A 20,646-nucleotide genomic window follows, 5' to 3' on the forward strand; every position below is an offset into this window, starting at 1 on the left:
CCAGGACTTCCCAGTCAAGTATCCGGTCAACCTTGACCTACTTGACTCTTCTTCATCCAACCTGATCAGACCCTGATCAGTATCTCTCCGCATGGACAACTGTACCTGCATTGTCCATGTCTACATATCTTTCTGTATTGTCAAACATCGAAACCATGACCAAGGTTTACGCTTGGTCAACTAGGTCAACCTTGACCTACTGGAAATTACACCAACATTGGGGGCCGAAACTGATCTCAAGCCCTCAACTTTTTCCTTGCTGCATCTGACAGTGTGTATTTCTAGGCGCCAGACATGCAACTTCCTCGTCTGATTTGAGTCACCGCTGGTTGGCTCACTCGCTATCATTCCAATCTCTCCTCGAGCGGTGTTGTTTCGGTTCTCCCCTCCCGAGCCAAGGTCTTGGTCCATTCAACAGAAGCTCGGGCGGGACTTGTGTTGTTTCTCCTTTGAGGTTGATGATGACGCCGCTCAGATGCCACTCGATCGCCATCTCACCGCTCCGTTGATCAACGACTCTTATGTCTATCGGGTGATGGCAATCGACGGCGATATCCTCGAGGATCCAGTTGGCTCAAAATTGGCATCAGATCGTAGCAATCGTGCATGTTGTGTGTTGCTGACTGATGGAACTAGCAAAACATTGGCGTCCATACCTTTCCCTTCATCACCTTTTGGTGATTGACTACTACATGTTGTACCACATGTGTTCTAGGCTCCTGGTGTTGCTGTGCACCTCCCGCTTGGGGCCCCTTGAGTGGCTGATAGCTACTAGGTGGTCGTCATTCAGGCGCTCCTGTGGGTTCGGCCAATGCCTCCTTTCTTCTTGTTGCTTGGACCTCTTCCACATTTATGTACTCCGTGACCCTCCTGAGTAGGTGGTTAAAGTCCTTCGGCAGCCTTCGGATGAGTGAGTCAAAGAACTCTCCTTCGATGATCTCCTGGGTGAAGGCATTTACCAATATTTCCGAGGAGACCGATGGAATATCCATGACCACCTGGTTGAAGCGCTTGATGTATGCCTTTAGTGCCTCCTTAGGCCCTTGTTTCAAGGAAAATAAGTTGACGCTTGTCTTCTGGTAGCAGCGGCTACTAGCGAAATGGTGTAAGAATGCCACTCGGAAGTCTTTGAAGTTGTGAATCGAGTCGATCGGCATTCGTCTGAACCAATGCTGCACTGACTCAGAAAGTGTAATGAGAAAGACTCGACACTTTACCCCATCGGTGTACTAATGAAGTGTAGTCGCGTTATCAAACTGGGTCAGGTGGTCGTCTAGATTGGTCATTCCGTTATACTTGGCAATCGTCAACGAGGTGTAGTACTTTGGAAGAGGGTCATCCAAGATTTCCTGAGAAAACTGTTGATTGATCTGCTCGAGCGAATCATCGTTCCTTGGTGCTTTTCCTTTACATGCGTCCTGAACGAGCACTTCGTCTGAGGAGAATCCTCGTTCCAAATCCGCTCGGCCAAGCTTCTCTGTTGGAGTGTGGAATAGGGCTCGATGGAAGGGGATCAGCGCATGGGGTGCGTCTCCGTATGTGCCAGTCGGCTTCTTACTATATCCCCAAACGGATACATGATCCGCTCGGTCTCCATATCCGGTTAGATGGCCGGCTGCTGTGGCCACGGGCTCCTGCACATGGCGATCGACTAGCGCCTGTTGTTGTTGCTGCTCCACTATTTTTGCCGCTCGGGCTTGTATTAACGCATCTAGCTCCCCCTTTATTAAAGTAACTGTGGCAAGTCGTCCAACGTCCTCCATCTTCACGTTTCGGATTCAGGCTACAATCCCACAGACGGTGTCAATATGATTCTGTCCGAAAATCGTGGAGACGGAAAGCTGGGGATGTGGCTGCTACATTGACTGGATGTAGACCATGCTCCGATCTGCAAGCACGAGCAACATCAATGCTGGATCAGGAAAGGAGTCTCCGACGTTGGCCCTCCGACGCTCAAGTCAGTTACCGACACGAAGAAGAAGATGAAACAACAATAACACATGCGCAAAAAGTGAATTACGCATCCCTGCGACGGTGTACGAACCCCCTTTATATAATGCCCTGGTGGGTGATGTGCGCGCTTTTCAAGGCATGTGCACGTTCTCCCATTGGTTGCGGACATGTTCCCCAATTAGTTCTGGACATATGGTCATGGACACGTTCTCCAATTGGCCGTGGGCAAGTCCTCCGATTTGTCCGTCGTACGATCTGCCTATAGACCATGTCATGTGTCGACGACGCCATCTCCCAAAAATATATTCAAATACACGTTAGCGTTCCCGCCGATTGATCGAGCAAGTAGTCGCTCGACCGAGTACTCTTCTACTCGGTCGAGTATTAATCCTCTGTTTGGCTGCTCTTCCCTATGACGACGAGTCTAGATAGTATGTTTACGCCCAACTGAAATAGCGATCTGGTCATCTACACACGCCTTCGCTTGGCTCATCCAATTGTCGATCAGGCGACTCATGCTCGGTCTGTCCTTGATGTGAGGCTCCTCTCGGCTACCATTTAGTGAGCCCGTTGGTCATTTGACGTTAACCTCCTTGACTTTGACCTCCACGTCGATTGCTATTTTCTTCTTTTTGACCCTTACTTGATGGACCCTCTTTATCATCGTATCACCTAAAGCTGAGCTGAGTTAAGCTCTAAGCTTAGCTTGTCTGGTTGACATCCCTACTTGAGACGGACGAGTTGGACCGCCGGACGGATACAAGGGCTGAGATATGAACAAGGAATCAAGAAGAAATATGCACCGTCCATTATACTGGTCATTGAAAATTCAATGTTTTATTAGGGGGCTTTATATGAAAATTAAGGATCATCTTTCCTATCAATACTGGAAATAGTTTCTTATAAAAAATAGGGTAAGACTGTGTATAATGAATTCTTTTCTAGAACCTTATATGATAGGAACTTCATATACCGGACTACTCTTTTCTATCAATGCTATTCTGATTTAGATGCAATTAACTACCCTATAAATCGTTTAAATTGTAAGTATATTTCAGTTTTATAATGATTTTGGTTGGGGTTTTCTATTTCTAAGCTTCACTCACTTTGCTATATTTTACGTATTTGTATCAGTATTCAGTCAGTGATAAATAATTAAATGAAGTCCTCCACGAAATGTAATCTTATCTTTTATTTCTAATATTAAGAAATCTTTTCCCATTGAGAATTTTCTCAGATAATATGCAAATGATCAGTTTTGACTTTTTCCAGGATCTCATAATCTATCGCCAAAAGAATATTTTTCTTTTAGGAAGGCAAGGTAGGACTTACGAGGAGTCCTTAGCATGCAAGGAAGGATCCACTTCCTATGTGGCTATGCATGCAAAGCAAAGTGAGAGAGATTAAGACAGAACAATTAAAAGCAAATTATAATTAAATGTCCGCCAGAACCCTTCTCTCCTGTTGATTTCTGTCATTTTATTCTGTTTTTTTTGGTCGCTTTATCCTCTCTTTCTTTCTCCTGGTTGCGTTCCGGGACTGGAGAGAACTATGGAGCTTTGCGTTGAAAAAAAGGGAGTTTTTTTGGTCATATTGTCGAAGAAGATGTTATGGAAGAATACTTAAAATTTAGTAGAAATTCTGATTAAAAAAATCAGTTTTTCTTCCTCGAGCCAGTATTTCTGTGAGGATTTCTGTCGGAATTAACAAGTGGAAGGGGAAAGGGGGAAAGTGCGAATGGGAAAGCACGGACCTTGCTGCCATTGTGGAGTCACAAGTGAGCTCCTTTCTCCCTAGTTTGACCTAATCTGGATTTTCGTTCCGCATGCCTGATTTATTTCTTTATTTCCTTATCTGATTTTAGTGTTTCTTGGTGTCTTTTCGACAAAATTGTTTGAGGACTGATGGCAAATTGCTTGCTCTTCCCGTAATCCTCTCTTTGAAGTCTTGATTGCTTCCAGGAATTTTGCTGTCTAAGAGGTTTCATGTTCATTGGTGTCGGATCAAATGGGTCATCTTGTTTTCTTTTCTGAATCTGTTTTTCATGCAGGTTGCTGAGGAGAAGTTGACTTCTTCCTGTCTGATATTGAACACGCACACAAAACTGAATCTAATCAAACTTAATGCTGAGTTAGGATTTTACACAGATGCAATTTGTGATAATCCCACAGCTTCTCAGGAGCACTACGCATCCAAATCTAAAGAAATTTGAAGTAGCTATCCATTTTGTTCAGAATCTTACGTGCAACAAATATTGCAAAAATTTTCAGAGGTTTTGTGAGGTCTCCTGCCTCTTTTGGTAGCTTCAAGAAAATTAGACATCCACTTGGTCGGAGTGACTTTGCGGTAGTTTCACTTGTCTATATGTGGAAACCGGCCAAAAACCGTAACATTCAACCATTAAAATTCATTCATTATCAGTTAAAATGCAATGAGTTTGCTCATAGGGAACAAATCACTCACTGCCTATAATTGAGATATCCAATGTATACACCATAGGACCTGACCTGCTTGTTATTGGGAGCGACTTTAAAATAACATTCTAATTATGTGTCCTAAATGAAATATAGTTTGCATATTTCTACTAGTTCTCATCTTCTAATGAATGTAAAACCAGCCAGGATTTTAAAGGAGAGCTTGATTCCATAGCTTCTTTGATGTTGTATTTTCTTCAAGCAATATCACTTTCTGTGTGCTGAAGGCTATTTTCTTAGGCATTGTGTATTTTGTTATACCATTTCGCCGATTGATCCTTGAAACAATTATATTTCGATTGCTATTGCATCTTATTATCCTTTCATTCATTCTACTTTTGCTTGTTCCAAAGGGGAAAAAACAGAATTATGCTTCAGTAAGGAACTTTAGCATTTCTGAATTCTATGTTTCTGAGCACTCATATTCTCACCGAAGGTTACTGTTGATAGGCACTCCTCTCTGGAGGAATGGACCGCCCGAGAAACCAGTATTATGCAATGCATGTGGTTCCAGATGGAGAACCAAGGGTTCCTTGACAAACTATATACCACTCCATGCCCGAGAAGCTTTTGATACTGCTGAGTTAAAAGTGCCAAAAGTAATAGCCTTCAGATCCAATGAACAGAAGTTGCATAAAAACAATCAAAACAAATGGAAATTTGAAAGTGAATGTGAAATGCAATATTACGGTCAGAATTTCTGCAAGTTCATCGAGGGTGATACAAGCAATCGTTCAAGTTCTGGGTCAGCCGTATCAGGTTCAAACAGCTGTTTGCACTACGGCACTGATGATGCCAGCAATATAACAGGTATCTTCTAAGCAATAAACTCACTACCCTTCTTGTGTTCTCCCTACTATAAACAATATCTTGATACTATCTGGCACGTTAAGGTTGACAATTAATACTACATTTGTTTGGTTAAGTTTATTCTTTCCATCAGCGTGCTACAAGATATATGTGGGTTATGAAATGCATCTTGTAATGTTCTATTATTGACTTAATCATCACCCTAATCTGTACATTGTGGTTATTGAGTTTCCATTCCAGGTTCGGTGCAATCAAATGCCTGTGATTCACTGATTCCTTCTAAGAAGAGATCATTTGTTACTCGTCCGAAGCTTTCTGTTGAGAAACTAATAAAAGAATTATATTCCATATGGCATGAAGAGCAGGCTTCTAATCTGTCTATAAACTCAGAAGATGATCTGCTTTATAGCTGCAGTACCCCACTCGGTTCAATTGAGATTGGGTATGGAAGCGTACTCATTAAAACTGCTAGCTCAAAATCAGTAGAAGAGGAATCAGAAGCTAGCTCATTTCCAGTGGATAAATCATACAATACCAATGTAAGTTATTCAGGTTCAGCTTCTATTCAAAACAAGCAAACGCTGACTCCTTGTGCTAATACATTGAAGTCTTGCTCCGCTTTGTAGTATGCATTGTCTAAGAAGATTGACGGAGAAAGTGACAGACCAATCACTCAAAATCTTGCGGGCCTTTCCGATTTGTCATCTCTTAAAAGGAAGCATGAGAGGCAAAACCAGATCCATTCAGGTTTTGTTCTTAAATTTTTCTACCAAACAAGTGAAGCATTTTCTCTTAAAAGGAAGGCCATCTAACAAATATATTAAGAATAAGGCCAATTTTATTTTTAGCTATGCCAAAGACAACATCTCAATGAACCGATACATCTAGTTCTTACAAAATACCATAGCCTGCACTAGAAAATGTTCTTGTCATTTTATTTTTGTTTTGTTTCGTGCAAAGGCATTTCAATTCTTCAATCAGCCGTTATAATTTTGTACCATCTTTAATTGTTGTACTCATTTATTGTTTCATGTCTAATCAACTTCTCCAACATATATTGTAGAGTTTCTCTTTGTTGATACTAGTTCGATACTAGTATCAATAACTTTGTTGATACTAGGCTGAGTTGCATATTCACTTGGAACGCCGAAATGATCCCTACATATATGTTGTGAGACAAGCTTTATGAATGTGTTTATAGCAAAAAGAAAGATAAAATTCAGCAAATATGAGAATGTTAATGTATCTGATAGATGTTAATGTATCTGATATTACTTCAGGAATCACAGTACAGTATACGATTGGTAGATAGCAAAACGATATAAAATAGATTATTATTCTCAATGGTTGCGCGGTGAATTTCAGATTTGAAAGGCACTGCAAGAAGCCCCAAAAGAGTGCGCCATTCTGGGGACGATAACCCACCTTCAAAATGCTTAACTCAGCTGGATTCCAGTCATGATGCAGCTTGCTTCAGTCCTAGAAGAGTTTCTGCAGTTCTTCCTGACAAGAGCTCTACCTTTTCATCTCCAACGCAGTTCATCGCCGACAGCTGTGAAAGTAAAATGCTTCTTAATGTGCCTACAAACACATCAATTGCTGAAGCAGAACTGCTGTACCATCCATGGAAGAAGAAAACAAACCGAAATGGATCGCCGAGTGTAGTTGACATGTGATGCCATGGGCTATAGTTTGTTTATCTATAGCCTGGCAAGATAGTTCTAATACAATTCAGAGTTAAAGAGCATTTCATATTTTGTATAAACAGTAGTGATGGATTGGAGTTACAGAGTTGTTCTGTATAGCCAATAAAAAGAATGCAATAAAATAGAGCTCTATAATAACTGCAGAGTGTGAATAAGTTATTAATCTCATTGTGGTATGCTTCCTTTTTCAATTTAAATGGGATAAATATCTTGAAGGCCATTTTCTGAATGTTATGTTCTAGATTTACGTAATAAGTAAATCAAACGAAAGATCGTCTACCTTCAGAAGTCAATAGAAAAAAAAAAAAAGCTACTAATCTATTGGCGGTAAGAGGATGTCAGTTATGTGAATTTAATGGAGAATAAATGACAATAAGCATTCCTTTTTATTAAAAAAAAATTTGATAATCCTAATTAGCTTCATTGACTATTTCTGAGGTGATCGGTCCAGTGCACTGACTACTAGGGTAAATCGGGAAGCTACTAGGGTAAATCGAGAAGTGCACGCAGCGGCGGCCAGCCCAGAAGCTGGGATTCGAACTGGGAATGCCTGGGAGACAACCTGAATGTCCTACTGCGACACCATAACCCCGAAGACAGCATTCCTTTTTATTAGAATCATCAACAGGTGCATTGTAATAATTACAAAATTGTAATTATTACAATACAAATATTTATATTATAATAATTATAACATTATAGCTCTTACACTACATATTCGATTTATTCATCTAAAATTCACGTTATAACCGTTATGATTTTATAATTATTACACCACGAATTTGATCTATTCATTTAACATTCACATTATAACAGTTCATAATACATATTTGATATATTAATTTAATATTCATATTAATTATGAAATCATAATTATTACAATTCAAATTTTATATGTTTAACAACATTCACAGTAGTAATTATGAAATTATAATAATATTATAGATTTAATATGTGAGAGAAACTATAATTATTATAAAAATATTATAGATTTAATATGCGAGACATTCGATAATAATATCGAACAGTAGTCCGATTAAAAAAAAAAAAAAACTCTCGTGTAATGATTCCAAAATGGGATAAAGTTGAGCATTTTTTAATGATAAATTAAATTAAATTAAAATGGTCCTTTTAATAAAAACTAAATAAAAGTAAAAAAAGGAATAAAAATGAAATTCCCTATCATTACAAATGTCATTGTTCTATCGCCCGTTCCTTCAGCGGCGTTCGTTCGTGTATCCATTCGCTGCCCTACGAATCTGCGATGGCGTTGCCGTCCCGCTCCTCCCTCTCCTCTGCTTCACTCAAGGAGACTTTGGGCGACCTCGATCGCGACTCCTACGTCGCTCTCCTCTCCAAGATCATCGGCGAGGCGCGCCACGTCCAGAACAACCCCCCAGACCTGATCCCCAAGGAGGACCGCGTCGCTCGCCACGTCCTCGATGTCCTCCTCCCACTTAGCACCACCACCGGCGGCGGCCCCCTCATCGTCTCCCATGTCTCCTACGTCGAGGGCCGCGGTAACATAATCGTCGAGTACCCTGGCACTGAACCTGCACGCATCCTCTCCTTCGTCGGCTGCCACATGGACGTCGTCACCGCTGACCCCAACGATTGGGTCCGCTTTCCTCTCCGTCCTCTGTTGCTCCAAACTCTAATTTTCAACTAAACTTATTATTTCTTCTCCACCTGTTCCGCAGGAGTTCGATCCCTTCTCCCTGAGCGTGGATGGGGATAAGCTTCGGGGGCGGGGAACCACCGATTGCCTTGGGCATGTGGCGCTGGTGACGGAGCTGATGAAAAGGATCGGAGAGAGGAAGCCCAAACTCAAGAACACGGTGATCGCTGTGTTCATTGCCAACGAGGAGAACTCATCGGTGTTGGGAGTCGGTGTTGATGCCCTCGTTAAAGACGGTCTGCTTGATAAGCTAAAGGCCGGACCTTTGTAAGTGTCGGTTGGCTTTCTATTCAAAGACTTCATTCTTGTTTCTTTTCTGTTGTTTAACTTGTCTGAATTCATACTCGGAAATCTTATTGCGTGTAGAATATAGTTTGGTGAGTTTGTTTTGATGTACTCTGTAGGTTTTGGATTGACACAGCGGATAAGCAACCTTGTATTGGTACCGGGGGCATGATAGCATGGAAACTCCGAACTACTGGAAAACTTTTCCATAGCGGTCTTCCTCACAAGGTAATCAGTTTTAACTTCGTCAGCTAAATACTACGTCCACTTGATCCTACACTCTACAGGCAGTTTCATCAAATTGGTGCTGAAAAATCTATGATCATCCAGATTATAATTCCATGCTTTTTCCCAAAGAATCATTTGGATGAGTGGTTGCATGGTGGAATCTCTATACCATGTCCTTTCTGATAAAACTGATAACATCATCTGTTTTAGCTACATCGGATAACAATATGACAAAGTGCCCAGAAAAGGAGTTCTATTTTAAACTATTTGTTTTGTGGGAAATTTGGACATAACTAGACCACTGAGGGAATAAAAGATGTCCATGGAATGTTGATTTCTTTTCCAAATTAAGTATTATTAGAGGCCAATGATTTATTGAGCATTGCAAACTAGAGAGACTGAATGAGCAGCATAAGTACAATCAGCTATTCTTTAGAGTTGATATAATTTTCCAACCTAACACTGTAGGCGATCAATCCGCTAGAGTTATCCATGGAAGCACTTAAAGAAATTCAATCAAGGTTTTACAGAGACTTCCCTCCACATCCAAAGGAAGAGGTCTATGGCTTTGCCACGCCTTCTACTATGAAACCAACCCAATGGAGTTGTAAGTCCACAACTGATACTAACTTCTTTATCAAAGCCACAATTGGGTAGAAAGTTGTTAATGCCAGCATCATAAGAGCAATTTTCATATGATTCATAGTGTGCTTACATGGTGCATTTCAGATCCTGGAGGTGGAATCAATCAGATTCCAGCTGAATGTACAATATCAGGGGATGTGCGGTATGCACCTCTTTTTTCTTGGTAGAATTGAAAAAGTCTCCTTTATTTTATGATGAAAAAAATTGTTTCATATGTTATTTATTATCTTTTCTGGAACTGTCTTTTATTTAGCATGCTTTTCTCCTGGTTGTATGCAGAGCTTTTTATCAACTTTAGGCAATGATTTTGCCCATTATAATACTACCACCTTCTCTAAACTTTATCATGTTTTTCTTTTTGATTACAACAGCAGATAATGTTGTTATTCCTAACTATTTTGGGTGTCTACATGGATGTTAATTCCGTCATTGAACTCTATATAGGACCAGATTACAAGTAGCATCTAGATCTTTTAAATCACTTCTGATTAAAATGTTTTCTATGTTCTATCCAACTCTAATTGATTCGTCTTACTTGACTGTAAGATTTAATAGCTGGCTTTGAATGTGTCTATCCCATCTTAAATATTTTATTTGATGTGTGATCTCTTGGAGCTACATCTAACACTTGCCTAAGTTTACGAATTTTTTTATTAATGGTCTCTAAATACCTACCAAACCAACGAACTGTTATTTTTCTTTAATATTTACTAAAGCAATGAGCATGCCTTCACTTTAGCATTCCACTTGGTATTTGATTGACAACTGATATTGGTTGCATGACTGTCATTATTATTATTATCTATTTGATAACTTCATTATCCTGCATCATCAATATTTGGTCAAAACATGACAATCTAATATGTTTTTTTTTTCCATCTTAATGCAGGGTAACTCCTTTCTACAGGTTGGTTCATTTTCTTTATTCCTTTTCATGCATTGAATATTTTTCTCATCTTAAATCATGTGTATGAAACCAAATATTTTCTCTTTTATGCAGTGTTGAAAACGTAATCAAGAAATTAGAGGAGTATGTAGATGACATAAATGCCAATATAGAGAAGCTAGGCACTCGTGGTCCTGTGTCTAAATATGTTCTTCCAGATGAGAATTTGAGGGGAAGGTGAAGATTTCTAAATTTTTAATCAGTGCATTTATTCTTGTGCCATTCGTTTCAAATATTTCCTTTTCTTGTTAATGTTTCTATGTCAGTGCTAGCTCAATTAGCATGCATGGGGATGAATCTATTAGACATTTTCTAGCATTATGTTCTTCATGATAATAGCTGTAATGCATACCCTGAAAGCATATGTGAGCTTTGAAGTGCATCATAGAGTTTGCTTACTAAAAAATCTTTGCTTTCTAGGCTTACAATAACTTTTGATGAAGCTATGACATCAGGGGTTGCTTGTAATCTTGATTCTCGTGGCTTTCATGTCTTGTGTAAAGCAACTGAGGAAGTTGTTGGGCTTGTGAAGCCATACTCGATCACTGGAAGTCTGCCACTGATTAGAGAATTACAGGTTTGAAATATTTCTAAGTTCTTAGTGATTTCTGTACTAGTTTTCATGAATCGACCAGCATTGTCTTCTTGTTGCCAGGATGAAGGTTTCGATGTTCAAACGGCTGGCTATGGTAAACTTTGCTGTCACAGAACTAACTCTTTATTATCTCGCTTTTTGTTAGTACATCCAAATTGTCTGTTCTTATATGGACTATGGAAGTTGTGGTTTTTAGTTTCTATGCATCATGAAACAACAGAATTGTGTTTATTTCACTTTAGGGTTTATTAGCAGTTAACAATTTTGTGCATCCTTGCCCTTTCAGGGATAATGGCAACGTACCATGCCCGGAACGAGTACTGCCTGTTTTCTGATATGCGCCAAGGTTTTGGTGTCTTTGTGAGCATCATCTTGCAGTTGGAAGCAGATAGTGATTAGAAACATCCACCTTATCTATTCTCAATTCTTCTTCAAGCAATGATCGACTTTTATTAAATTCAGAATGAACTTCTCCATCTGAAAGATACTGCAGAAATAAGATTATCCTGAACATTTGACTTTAATAACCCAAAAAATGAGATACCTGTATGGTAATATTAACTACTAATGGTTTGATACTCTGTTCTTGGATCTCATTAGAACAATTAAAGTGGAACTCTTATGTTTGTTTCTCTCCTGCGGTAATGGACTAAGGTCTGAGTTCTTAAGAAATCTGATCAATTCTTCTAGTGCAAATGTTTGGTGCTTTCATTTTCTAATTGATCATGTCATCCATTTGATTGTCGCAAAGTCTTAGTGCTTCTTCAATTTTGATCGGTTCAACATCCGGTGGGAGTTGACGGTGTATGACCCATCGGTGTTGATCGTCAGTTTGCCTCTCTAGTGCTATCAACCTATTTGGCATATATTCGTCTATTCCTTAGTAAGTGAGCAAATTATCATGGACTCAACAACCAACCGAGGGGTACCCCGAGCTCGGTTGAGTTGGTCATTATATTAGTAAAATTATCAAATCAAGCGAGAGTCGATTCATGGTGAAGTTGGAAGAAATATCCTTTTATACGGTGGCATGTTTAGTTTTTTTAATTTATTTCTCTACATATGACTATTGGGTTGGTCGTGTGACGCACTTGGGGTTAGCATATAATCTTTTGCCAAACAATCAACCGAGGGGATCGCTTAGTAACTGATTTACTTTCTTCCATCTCACTGGGGGTCTGGCGATGAGGGATGTTTGATGTGAGTGTTATCACATTTTTACATCAACAACTAATCAAACTATTGTTATCATGACCCTTTGAGGAGTCCAAACCTTCCATTGTCATTCTATAAAAGAGGTTTTTTTATGAAAACTAAAGGTGTCAATTCAGATGAATTTAGGTCAGGTTAAAAATCGATTACTAAAAAAAATCTCAATCTGACTTGAACATGAAAATTCTAAATCCGAATCCAAATAATCTGACCAACCTGAATAACCCGTCTGACATAAAAAAAACTTATTTTTTATTTATTTTTTTCTTATAATTTTTTATTTTTATCTCAATATTTCATTATTGTTATACTAACATTTATTATTCATATACTAAAATATTTTATTTTTAAAGTAAATTTAATTTAATCAAAAAAAAAAATTAAATCTTAAATTTATTTCAATCCGGAACAATCTCATTTGAGCTGAACCTAAACCAATCTAAAAACCTTCAACCTAAACTTAACCTCAAAATTTTTAACTTAAACTTAATTTTTATTAGATCAACTCGGATCAAGTTGACAGATCAGATTTATTTTTACCACCCTGACAAAAACAAATAATAAAAGGACTCCTCAAAACATCTCATCCTTTAGTACATACTTTCCAATTCTATTCTGAATATTTATTTTGAATTATAAATATTCATTATTTTTTAAAAAAATAATGTCTTTTATAAATAAAACATTTTTAGTAAATAAATCACAAAAATATGGGCCGGTTGAAAAAACAGGGGGCAGTCAAAAACTGCGCATGGAGATGTTTCCATGTGGATGAAGGAAACCAAAATGGAGAAAACATGGACGAGTGAATTGAATATATGTCAATTGGATCCTTCCTCATTCATCATCCCTTTTGCTTTTATCTTAAATTATGCTTCATCAGATACAAATCCTTAGTAGTTTTGTAACTTGATGTGGTTCATATTTTTCTTACAGTGAGTAATAACAACTCTTATGTGACTATTAGTTACTCAATTTGCTTTGGTTTATGTCATTCAAATTGCACTGGAGGTTTGTTTCATCTTCTCTGTGTATATGCGATGGTATGTTTGATCCATGAAGAATGTGAACTGGTATTATCACTTAGGATTGAATACTTTAGTTAAGTCTACATGTAGAATCAACTATATTTTGGATTTCATTCAATAAGATACACAATGCTCAAAATCATAGGAAGGAGACGCGATATACATGTCATTTATTAACTGTTAGCAATGATGAATATAACTAACATTCTAAGCATGAGGTTTCAGACAGCAATAAATTTGTATGAATTGATAAAAATTGAATAGTCAATCTCAAAACAATAAACCCTTTTTTTTCTCTAACATTATCCCTTAGTCACCTTGAGTAGGACTTGGATGAGGATGGATCCAAAACACTTTTCTTAGTAACATTTGGTTTCTTACAGCAATCATCCTTGCTAAATTCCTAGTCATGAGCAATCGCCCAGCTTAATCTTGTCGCATTTTGGCCCTCTCGAGCAAGAATAGCAATCTGTGTTGTATATGTACACATTTTTGAAATCGTCTCGAAAGGTGTCATGGAAATCATAAGCTGGAGATTTGGTCAGACCCAACATCATGAAAAACCTTTGAGCTTTCAAGATGAAAGGTAAAGCACTCGGCCAATCTGCAGGCATCTTGAACCCGAAGCCGAGTACCCTGCTGTCCAACCACCACAGCAGCCACACGAGAAGCTAGCGTTCCCATCCCTTTCAAATCCGAGGCCCCTCTGAGGATACCATACAAGATGCCTGATGCATATGCATCACCTGCTCCACATGTGTCCACTGGTATACACGGAAATGGAGGTATGTATATTGCTTCATCCTTCACACCAATGAAGGAACCTCGAGGCCCATCTGTGACCGACACCAGCGGTACAAAATGACTCAGGTATTTAGCAGCTGACATTGGGCTGTTTGTGGAGAAACCAGAAAAGGCTATTGCTTCATTGCTGTTGGCAAACACAATGTCGGCATAATTCCCTATGATTTCCCTGTAAAGATGTTTTCCACAGTTCAAAATTAGCCACAGAAGCAAAAGTTTGAATCTGATATAGAATGCTTATAAACTTCCAGATTCTTTCTTAAGTAGCATCTTTTTATTCATAGCAAAGGTCTTCAAAATAGATATACTAACCATCCACTGGTAAGGCAAACAACTATGGGGAAAATAAGAAAAGCGTGTTATTCGGCCTTAATAAAAAAACCTTAGCCAGCAAGGAAGAAAAAAAACCAGAAAATGATTTTTCAACCTGCATAATGTGGGATGAATCTTTCAAATCAAAAGAAAAATCATATCACTTGGATCATCCGCATCTCACAATGACAGAGGTTTCAAAGATTGCATCCTCAGTGGTGCTAAATTGAGATAGTTTCAGACAAAATAGACTAACTACGTGAAGCCATAAGTAGTTATGGAGCCTTACCAAAAATCGTCATAACATCTCTTAATACAAGAGACATCAGATGCAGTTATAGCAATAAGTGCACCACTTCGATGAGCTTCCTCACAGGCCAGTGCAATTGTTTTGATAGTATGAGGAAACTCAAATAGGTACCCCTCAATGACAAGTATATTTGTTTTAGAGACTAAACTAGCCAAATACGGGTCATAGTCAATGGTTGATGATCTTCCCTGAAAACATGAAGCACAGAACCTAGTAAGAAGGTCCAGAATAGAATGGTTATATAGCATTAAATGTCAAACTAAGATATATACTCTATAATGGTCCTTGTCAATAAACAACCTAAGAGGCAAAAGGAACTGACCTGATATGCAAGCATCGTTCGTTGGGCATCTGGAGTAGTTAGAACTATAACCGTCCCAGTTGTTCCATCCTTCACAGGCTTAGAAAGGAAATTAACATTTGCACGACAAAGTTTTGCCCTGTAAGTTAGAACAAAACTTCATTATTAATATAATAAAGTTAGTTATTGGGAGTATTGAGCAAGAAAAGTAATCAAAGATTGTCCATATAAGTTCAAACTCCTGAAACAAGAAAAAATATATTTAACTTTGTCAATCTGATAATAAGGAGAAAAAGCTCCTCATAATTTATGGGTATTTCCCCCCTTTTTCTCAAAGATAAGCCTCAAAAATCAATTTTCTTTATTTGTCAATGACAATCTAGAAACATTGCCAGTAATTACTTTATTGAACTCTCAGAATTTATAAATAACAGCAAAACCAGGGAATAAACAGATCACATGAATAAGTACAAGTATAAAACCATGATGAAACTGCATGCTTCCACAGTTTACTATGTAAATGAACAAAAAAAAAAAGATTATGCCAACTTTCATCAGAAGTTTGCCGAAGGACAAAATCAGAACCAATAAATTGATGACCAAAACTGATCCTAAAACCAAATAAATGAAATTGATGCTCTGTCAAATAATCCTACCAATCAAATAAATCTTCTAATCCAACTGACAGAAAAAGCTATTCTTGATTGTTCATAACATAACCTGTAGATACTAATAAACTACAAGTGGATGGACCTTTTACCTGTAAAAACCTCCAAGCGGATCACTACCAATACTGCCTGCCATAGCAACATTCAAGTTTGGACCACTCGCAGACCGGCTGCCTAACCTTGCTAAAGCCACAAGTGTATTAGAGAGAGAACCCCCAGCAGCAGCCTTGTAACTGCAACCATCCATGGCTCGCAAAACCCTCCCTCTTTCCTCATGGTTGACAACTTTCCTTGTCCCTTTCTCTATGCCTACTCTTTCTAGGAATTCGTCATCCACCATGCCCGAAAAATCTACCTAGTGAATTTCAAAAGCCAAAACATAAGTCACAAAGTAGACAGATAAGATTTTGAATACTCAAAACATGAACGGACGGATGATTCAGAAGAGAAAGAATTCAAACTTTTCTTGGATAGGATAATACATAAACACTATCGAGAACACGGAATGAATAACTACACTTTGGAATCGAAAAGGTGACATCTTGGAACGGATCGAAGCATACCATGGCTTGGCCTAGGCCCAACACATCCCATCTCTCCGGCGCTATCGAAGTCAACAAGTCATCATCTTCACCTTGCTCCACTTCGTCGTCGACCGTCTCCTCCTCATCCTCCTCGTCTCGAAAACCGTCGCCGCAGCAACCACTCTCCGCTTCGCTTACACCTGTAGAACGAGTAACACTAAAGCATTCGCCTCGGTGACCTACGTTCCCACCGAAAAAACAACGATGCCGTAGCCTAGGTCTTCCTGTACTGAAAACAAGCTGCTGGGAAACAGGCATGCGGCGTAGAGGGGCAAGAGGAGGAGGGGAGAAGGAAGAGGAGGGAGGGGAGGAGAGGAAGAGATGAGAGGGAAGCGCCATTAGCTGCCTGGTTCGGAAAACAGGGGAAGGGAGACTAAAATGGTATTAGATTGGAAGGAGAGGCTGCTGCTCCGTGGCTACCGCCCTATCAGGCTATCACATTCCACCCCTATCTTTGTAATTAAATAGTGGGTAAAAATCAAAGAAGCACCCCCAATTTTAAAAAAATATCAAAAGGGTACTTTTCTTTTTTTTTTAAAAAAAAAAATTAAAATTAAAATTAAAAGTAAACTAATTTAGATAAAAATGATGTGCTTAGAAAAATATCCACAAAAATGAAATACTGAGCTATACATTTATGTACTTATTCTTGAATATTTTCTTAAGATTTTTTTTTTATGTATATCGTTGTGATATTTTGTCCCTGTAATACATCTTATTTCAGCATTATTCGCTATCAAGTAAGGGCGTTTAGTTTAGGGTAATAGGAGTGGGGAATGAGAATGGGAATCATTGATTCCCATTGTTAATGTTTGGATTATAGGAATAGGAATACAAATAAGGGAATGAATCCTTGAAATTGGGTAATAACTCATTCCCATGTACCCCCCCTTCAATGAGCCATTACCCTATTTTCATCAATCAAAATATTCCCTTATTCCAAAAATACCCTTAACTTAAAACTAAAATTTTCTCCATTAATATCAAATATCAAAATATATTTATTTATTTATTCTTTCATATCACTTATCTCTCCTTATTCTCTCTCATTATAGTTTCTCTCTCATCATTTTATCACACACTTTCTCTCTCCTTAATCTCTCCTATCACACTCTCTTTCCTTTTTTTTTCTCATTACACTTTCTCTCTCCTCAATCTCTTCCATCGCATTCTCTTCCTTCTTTTTTTCCTCATCACACTTTCTCTCTCATCATGTTTTCTCTCTCCTCAATCTCTCCCATCACACTCTTTTTTTTCTCATCACACTTTTTCTCTCATCATACTTTCTCTCTCCTCAATCTCTCTTATCACACTTCCTCCTTTTTTCCTCAACACACTGTCTCTCTCATCATACTTTCTCTCTCCTCAATCTCTCTTATCACACTTACTCCTTTTTTCCTCAACACACTTTCTCTCTCATTATACTTTCTCTCTCATCATACTTTCTCTCTCCTCAATCTCTCTTATCACACTTACTCCTTTTTTCCTCAACACACTTTCTCTCTCATCATACTTTCTCTCTCCTCAATCTCTCCCATCATATTCACGGTTCTCTTTTTCTCTCACCATACTTTCTCTCTCCTCAATCTCTCTCATGACACACTCTCTCCTCATTTTTTCTCACTATATTTTCTCTCTCTTCATCCTCTCCTATCATACTTTCTCTCACATCATATTTTCTCTCATCATGCTCTCTCCAATCACACTCTCTTTTTTCATTTTCTCTCATCATACTTTCTCTCTCTTCATTCTTTCTTATCACACTTTCTCTCTCATAATACCTTCTCTCTCATCATTCTCTTTCATCATATTTTTCTCTCACATTCATCTTTCTCTCACATCTAATTTTTTCTCTTATTTTCCTTTAAGGGTAAAAAAGGAAACTTTGATTTATTCCGATAGAAGATATACAACTAACCAAATATTGCTTTTAAGAGTGATATCCGTGCTCATACTCATTCACATTCCACAATACAATGATTCTCATTCCGATTCCTATTCCTAGGAAAGAACCAAACGCCCCCTAATTACTATATGTAAATTTTTTTAAATAATTGTTATAACATTGTTCTTTATTTTCAGTGTTACGGTAATCGTTACACTAGTTATTATAATATATAAAATTTATTCGGTAACAGTTATAATCGTGTGATACCTAATATAATATTGTTGGAGAATTATAGCAGCTGCTTATAATTTTTATAATTATTTTAAAATAATTTTGGTTAATTTAAAATTATTTTGATGAAATTTAAATAATTTTGATTAATTTAATAAAAAGTATTTTGATATAATAGTATTTAAAATTTTAAATATAATGTTTAAGATTTTAAGATTAAAATTTAACTACAAATATATAGTAACTACTATTGTGAAAAATAATCTATTGCAATCAAATTAACCCGTAAATTCTAAATCTAAATATATTGAATAATTATGAGAATAAAACGTATGATAGGATACTCATGTTTTTTAAAACAAACATATGGCCTTTTGAAGATTTGTATAAATTTGTACGCCCTTTTAAAATTTGCCCTTAAATATTCCTTTTAATTATTTTTTTTAACAATTATATATATATATATATTGAGTCAGCGGTTCGTCGGATGAGGTGGTGAGAATATTGATTGAATCACGATATCTTGGGGGTTATGCTGAACTAACTTCTATATTGACCAAGTCGTCAGAAGTCCTCTGGTCAACGTTACCTACAGCCAGCGGCCGAATTATCCCGGTCCTTGGTACCCCAATGCTCGAGATGAATCCAACGAATATATAAGAAACATGCTAAGAGTATAATAATGAAATGAATAAAGAGTAAGTACGATAACATACCTTGGCTCAGGGGGCGCCCTCTGATGGATCGGTGAACTGGTTGGAACGTTGCTCGAGCTATCGTGACCCGGAAGAGTGGATGACCGAGCCGGATGAGGAGCTAGATCTGACGACGCGAAGCTGAACACAGTGGCATGAAGTCAGATGCGACCTCAGCATGTAGGTCGGGATACAATGACGGTACGAAGGCCGGAACATGAAAACATCACACAAGTCAAGCAACTATAATGTTGGAATATAGGAAAGCAATAGAGCGGAATGATGATAGCTGCGGGGGCTCGGAAGTGGCTTGGCTTGCGATGAGGAGGCAAGGGAGGCAGTGCTGTGACATCCTGGAGGAGACCGACGGTGGGTGACTGTGGATGCCACGACAACAAACTATGGCGCAAAGGTGGCAGCCGACTGTAGCGTGATGATGACGCCCTCGGCGCTAGAATGGGTCGAGAGTGGCAGGCGACAACCGCTGAAGGGTGGTTGTCGGTGTGCTGGCGAACTCAAAGAAGGAGGGAGGCGGAGCGTGTGCTGCTGGCGCACAGAGGGGGAGGCAGCGTCGTCGTTCAGCCGTAAACAGCGGAGAGGAGGTTGTTCGGCAGTGGAGGCGCCTATACGCGTGCAAGGAGGCAATGGCGAAGCATGCGGCGAGCAGCGAGGGACATGGAGAGCACCCATTAGCAGCGACCTGGTCGTGGGAGAGAGCGGAAGGGACGACGACATCCTTGCGTAGTTCCGCGCGGTGGAGATGTAGTGAGGGGGAGGAGGCGTCGGCGTGCGTGGCTTTCGTGGCGGCGGAAGAGCCCAGCCCCCCTATGTGAGGCTGTGGTGGCGAGCACAGAGGAAGAAGGAGAGGATGTCAAGGTCGGCGACGTCCGTCGCGACGTCTGTATGCAGGAGGCACTGGACGGAGAGGTGGTATGAACCCACCCTCGTGACGAAGACATGCGTGAGAGAAGGAGAAGAAGTCGACGACGGAGGCGTCAGGGTGCATCCACCTGCTTGGGCATGCGTTCGAGGGTGGGCGACGGTAGCGGCGCAAGCGACGTCCGCCTGCGCCTTCATCATGGCAGCAGAGAAGAAACCTGAAGAAGCAACCCCCCCTTTGCAACAATTCCTTCCCCCAATCCTTAAAACCCTAAATAGTGAAAAGATAAAATTACCCGTCCTTTTCCTCTTAATTCCTCCAGGGCCCTTAAACTATATCCGTATTACAAGCCTCCCCTTCAAGTCCAGTCGAAGGAGGCGTAAATTTGACTAACTAGACCAACACTATCGTAT

At 39.1% G+C, this 20,646-nt stretch overlaps 3 protein-coding genes across 4 annotated transcripts; 2 read left to right on the forward strand and 1 right to left on the reverse strand.

Annotated features, from left to right (window-relative positions):
- The first annotated feature begins 3,305 nt into the window (after positions 1-3,305).
- Positions 3,306-7,081, forward strand: LOC121992142 (GATA transcription factor 26-like). 2 transcript variants are annotated; one of them, XM_042546305.1, is made up of 5 exons: positions 3,306-3,730; positions 4,878-5,237; positions 5,466-5,776; positions 5,864-5,984; positions 6,603-7,081. In XM_042546305.1, exons 1-5 carry the CDS (start codon positions 3,691-3,693, stop codon positions 6,911-6,913), a joined length of 1,143 nt encoding a protein of 380 aa, XP_042402239.1. In that variant the 5' UTR covers positions 3,306-3,690; the 3' UTR covers positions 6,914-7,081. The 2 variants fall into 2 exon arrangements, with proteins under 2 accessions (XP_042402239.1, XP_042402240.1); XM_042546306.1 differs by having other exon boundaries at positions 3,313-3,730; positions 5,478-5,776.
- A 1,049-nt stretch (positions 7,082-8,130) lies between these two features.
- Positions 8,131-11,952, forward strand: LOC121992143 (acetylornithine deacetylase-like). The gene is made up of 10 exons (XM_042546307.1): positions 8,131-8,561; positions 8,644-8,888; positions 9,026-9,134; positions 9,603-9,741; positions 9,864-9,921; positions 10,669-10,686; positions 10,780-10,902; positions 11,146-11,302; positions 11,381-11,414; positions 11,607-11,952. The coding sequence occupies exons 1-10, from the start codon at positions 8,208-8,210 to the stop codon at positions 11,717-11,719; spliced, it is 1,350 nt and encodes a 449-aa protein (XP_042402241.1). The 5' UTR covers positions 8,131-8,207; the 3' UTR covers positions 11,720-11,952.
- Positions 11,953-13,779: 1,827 nt separating this feature from the next.
- On the reverse strand, positions 13,780-16,967 carry LOC121992144 (uncharacterized sugar kinase slr0537-like). Its single transcript, XM_042546308.1, has 5 exons — positions 16,519-16,967; positions 16,048-16,310; positions 15,309-15,426; positions 14,966-15,174; positions 13,780-14,533 (listed from the first exon to the last, which is right to left on the reverse strand). Exons 1-5 carry the CDS (start codon positions 16,876-16,878, stop codon positions 14,083-14,085), a joined length of 1,401 nt encoding a protein of 466 aa, XP_042402242.1. The 5' UTR covers positions 16,879-16,967; the 3' UTR covers positions 13,780-14,082.
- Between the last annotated feature and the right edge of the window lie 3,679 nt (positions 16,968-20,646).

This window comes from Zingiber officinale, chromosome 6B (genome assembly GCF_018446385.1).
Source record: "Zingiber officinale cultivar Zhangliang chromosome 6B, Zo_v1.1, whole genome shotgun sequence".
NCBI classification, from domain to species: Eukaryota; Viridiplantae; Streptophyta; class Magnoliopsida; order Zingiberales; family Zingiberaceae; genus Zingiber; species Zingiber officinale.

Coding starts and splice junctions, on each gene's coding strand:
- LOC121992142 (XM_042546305.1), top strand. CDS start 3,691: ATGGGAAAGCACGGACCTTGCTGCCATTGTGGAGTCACAA. Junction 5,238..5,465: donor TGATGCCAGCAATATAACAG/GTATCTTCTAAG, acceptor GTGGTTATTGAG/TTTCCATTCCAGGTTCGGTG. Junction 5,777..5,863: donor ATAAATCATACAATACCAAT/GTAAGTTATTCA, acceptor TCCGCTTTGTAG/TATGCATTGTCTAAGAAGAT.
- LOC121992143 (XM_042546307.1), top strand. CDS start 8,208: ATGGCGTTGCCGTCCCGCTCCTCCCTCTCCTCTGCTTCACTCAAGGAG. Junction 9,742..9,863: donor GAAACCAACCCAATGGAGTT/GTAAGTCCACAA, acceptor GGTGCATTTCAG/ATCCTGGAGGTGGAATCAAT. Junction 11,303..11,380: donor CACTGATTAGAGAATTACAG/GTTTGAAATATT, acceptor TCTTGTTGCCAG/GATGAAGGTTTCGATGTTCA.
- LOC121992144 (XM_042546308.1), bottom strand. CDS start 16,878: ATGGCGCTTCCCTCTCATCTCTTCCTCTCCTCCCCTCCCTCCTCTTCC. Junction 16,311..16,518: donor TGGGCCTAGGCCAAGCCATG/GTATGCTTCGAT, acceptor GAAATTCACTAG/GTAGATTTTTCGGGCATGGT. Junction 14,534..14,965: donor AGATGTTATGACGATTTTTG/GTAAGGCTCCAT, acceptor ACATCTTTACAG/GGAAATCATAGGGAATTATG.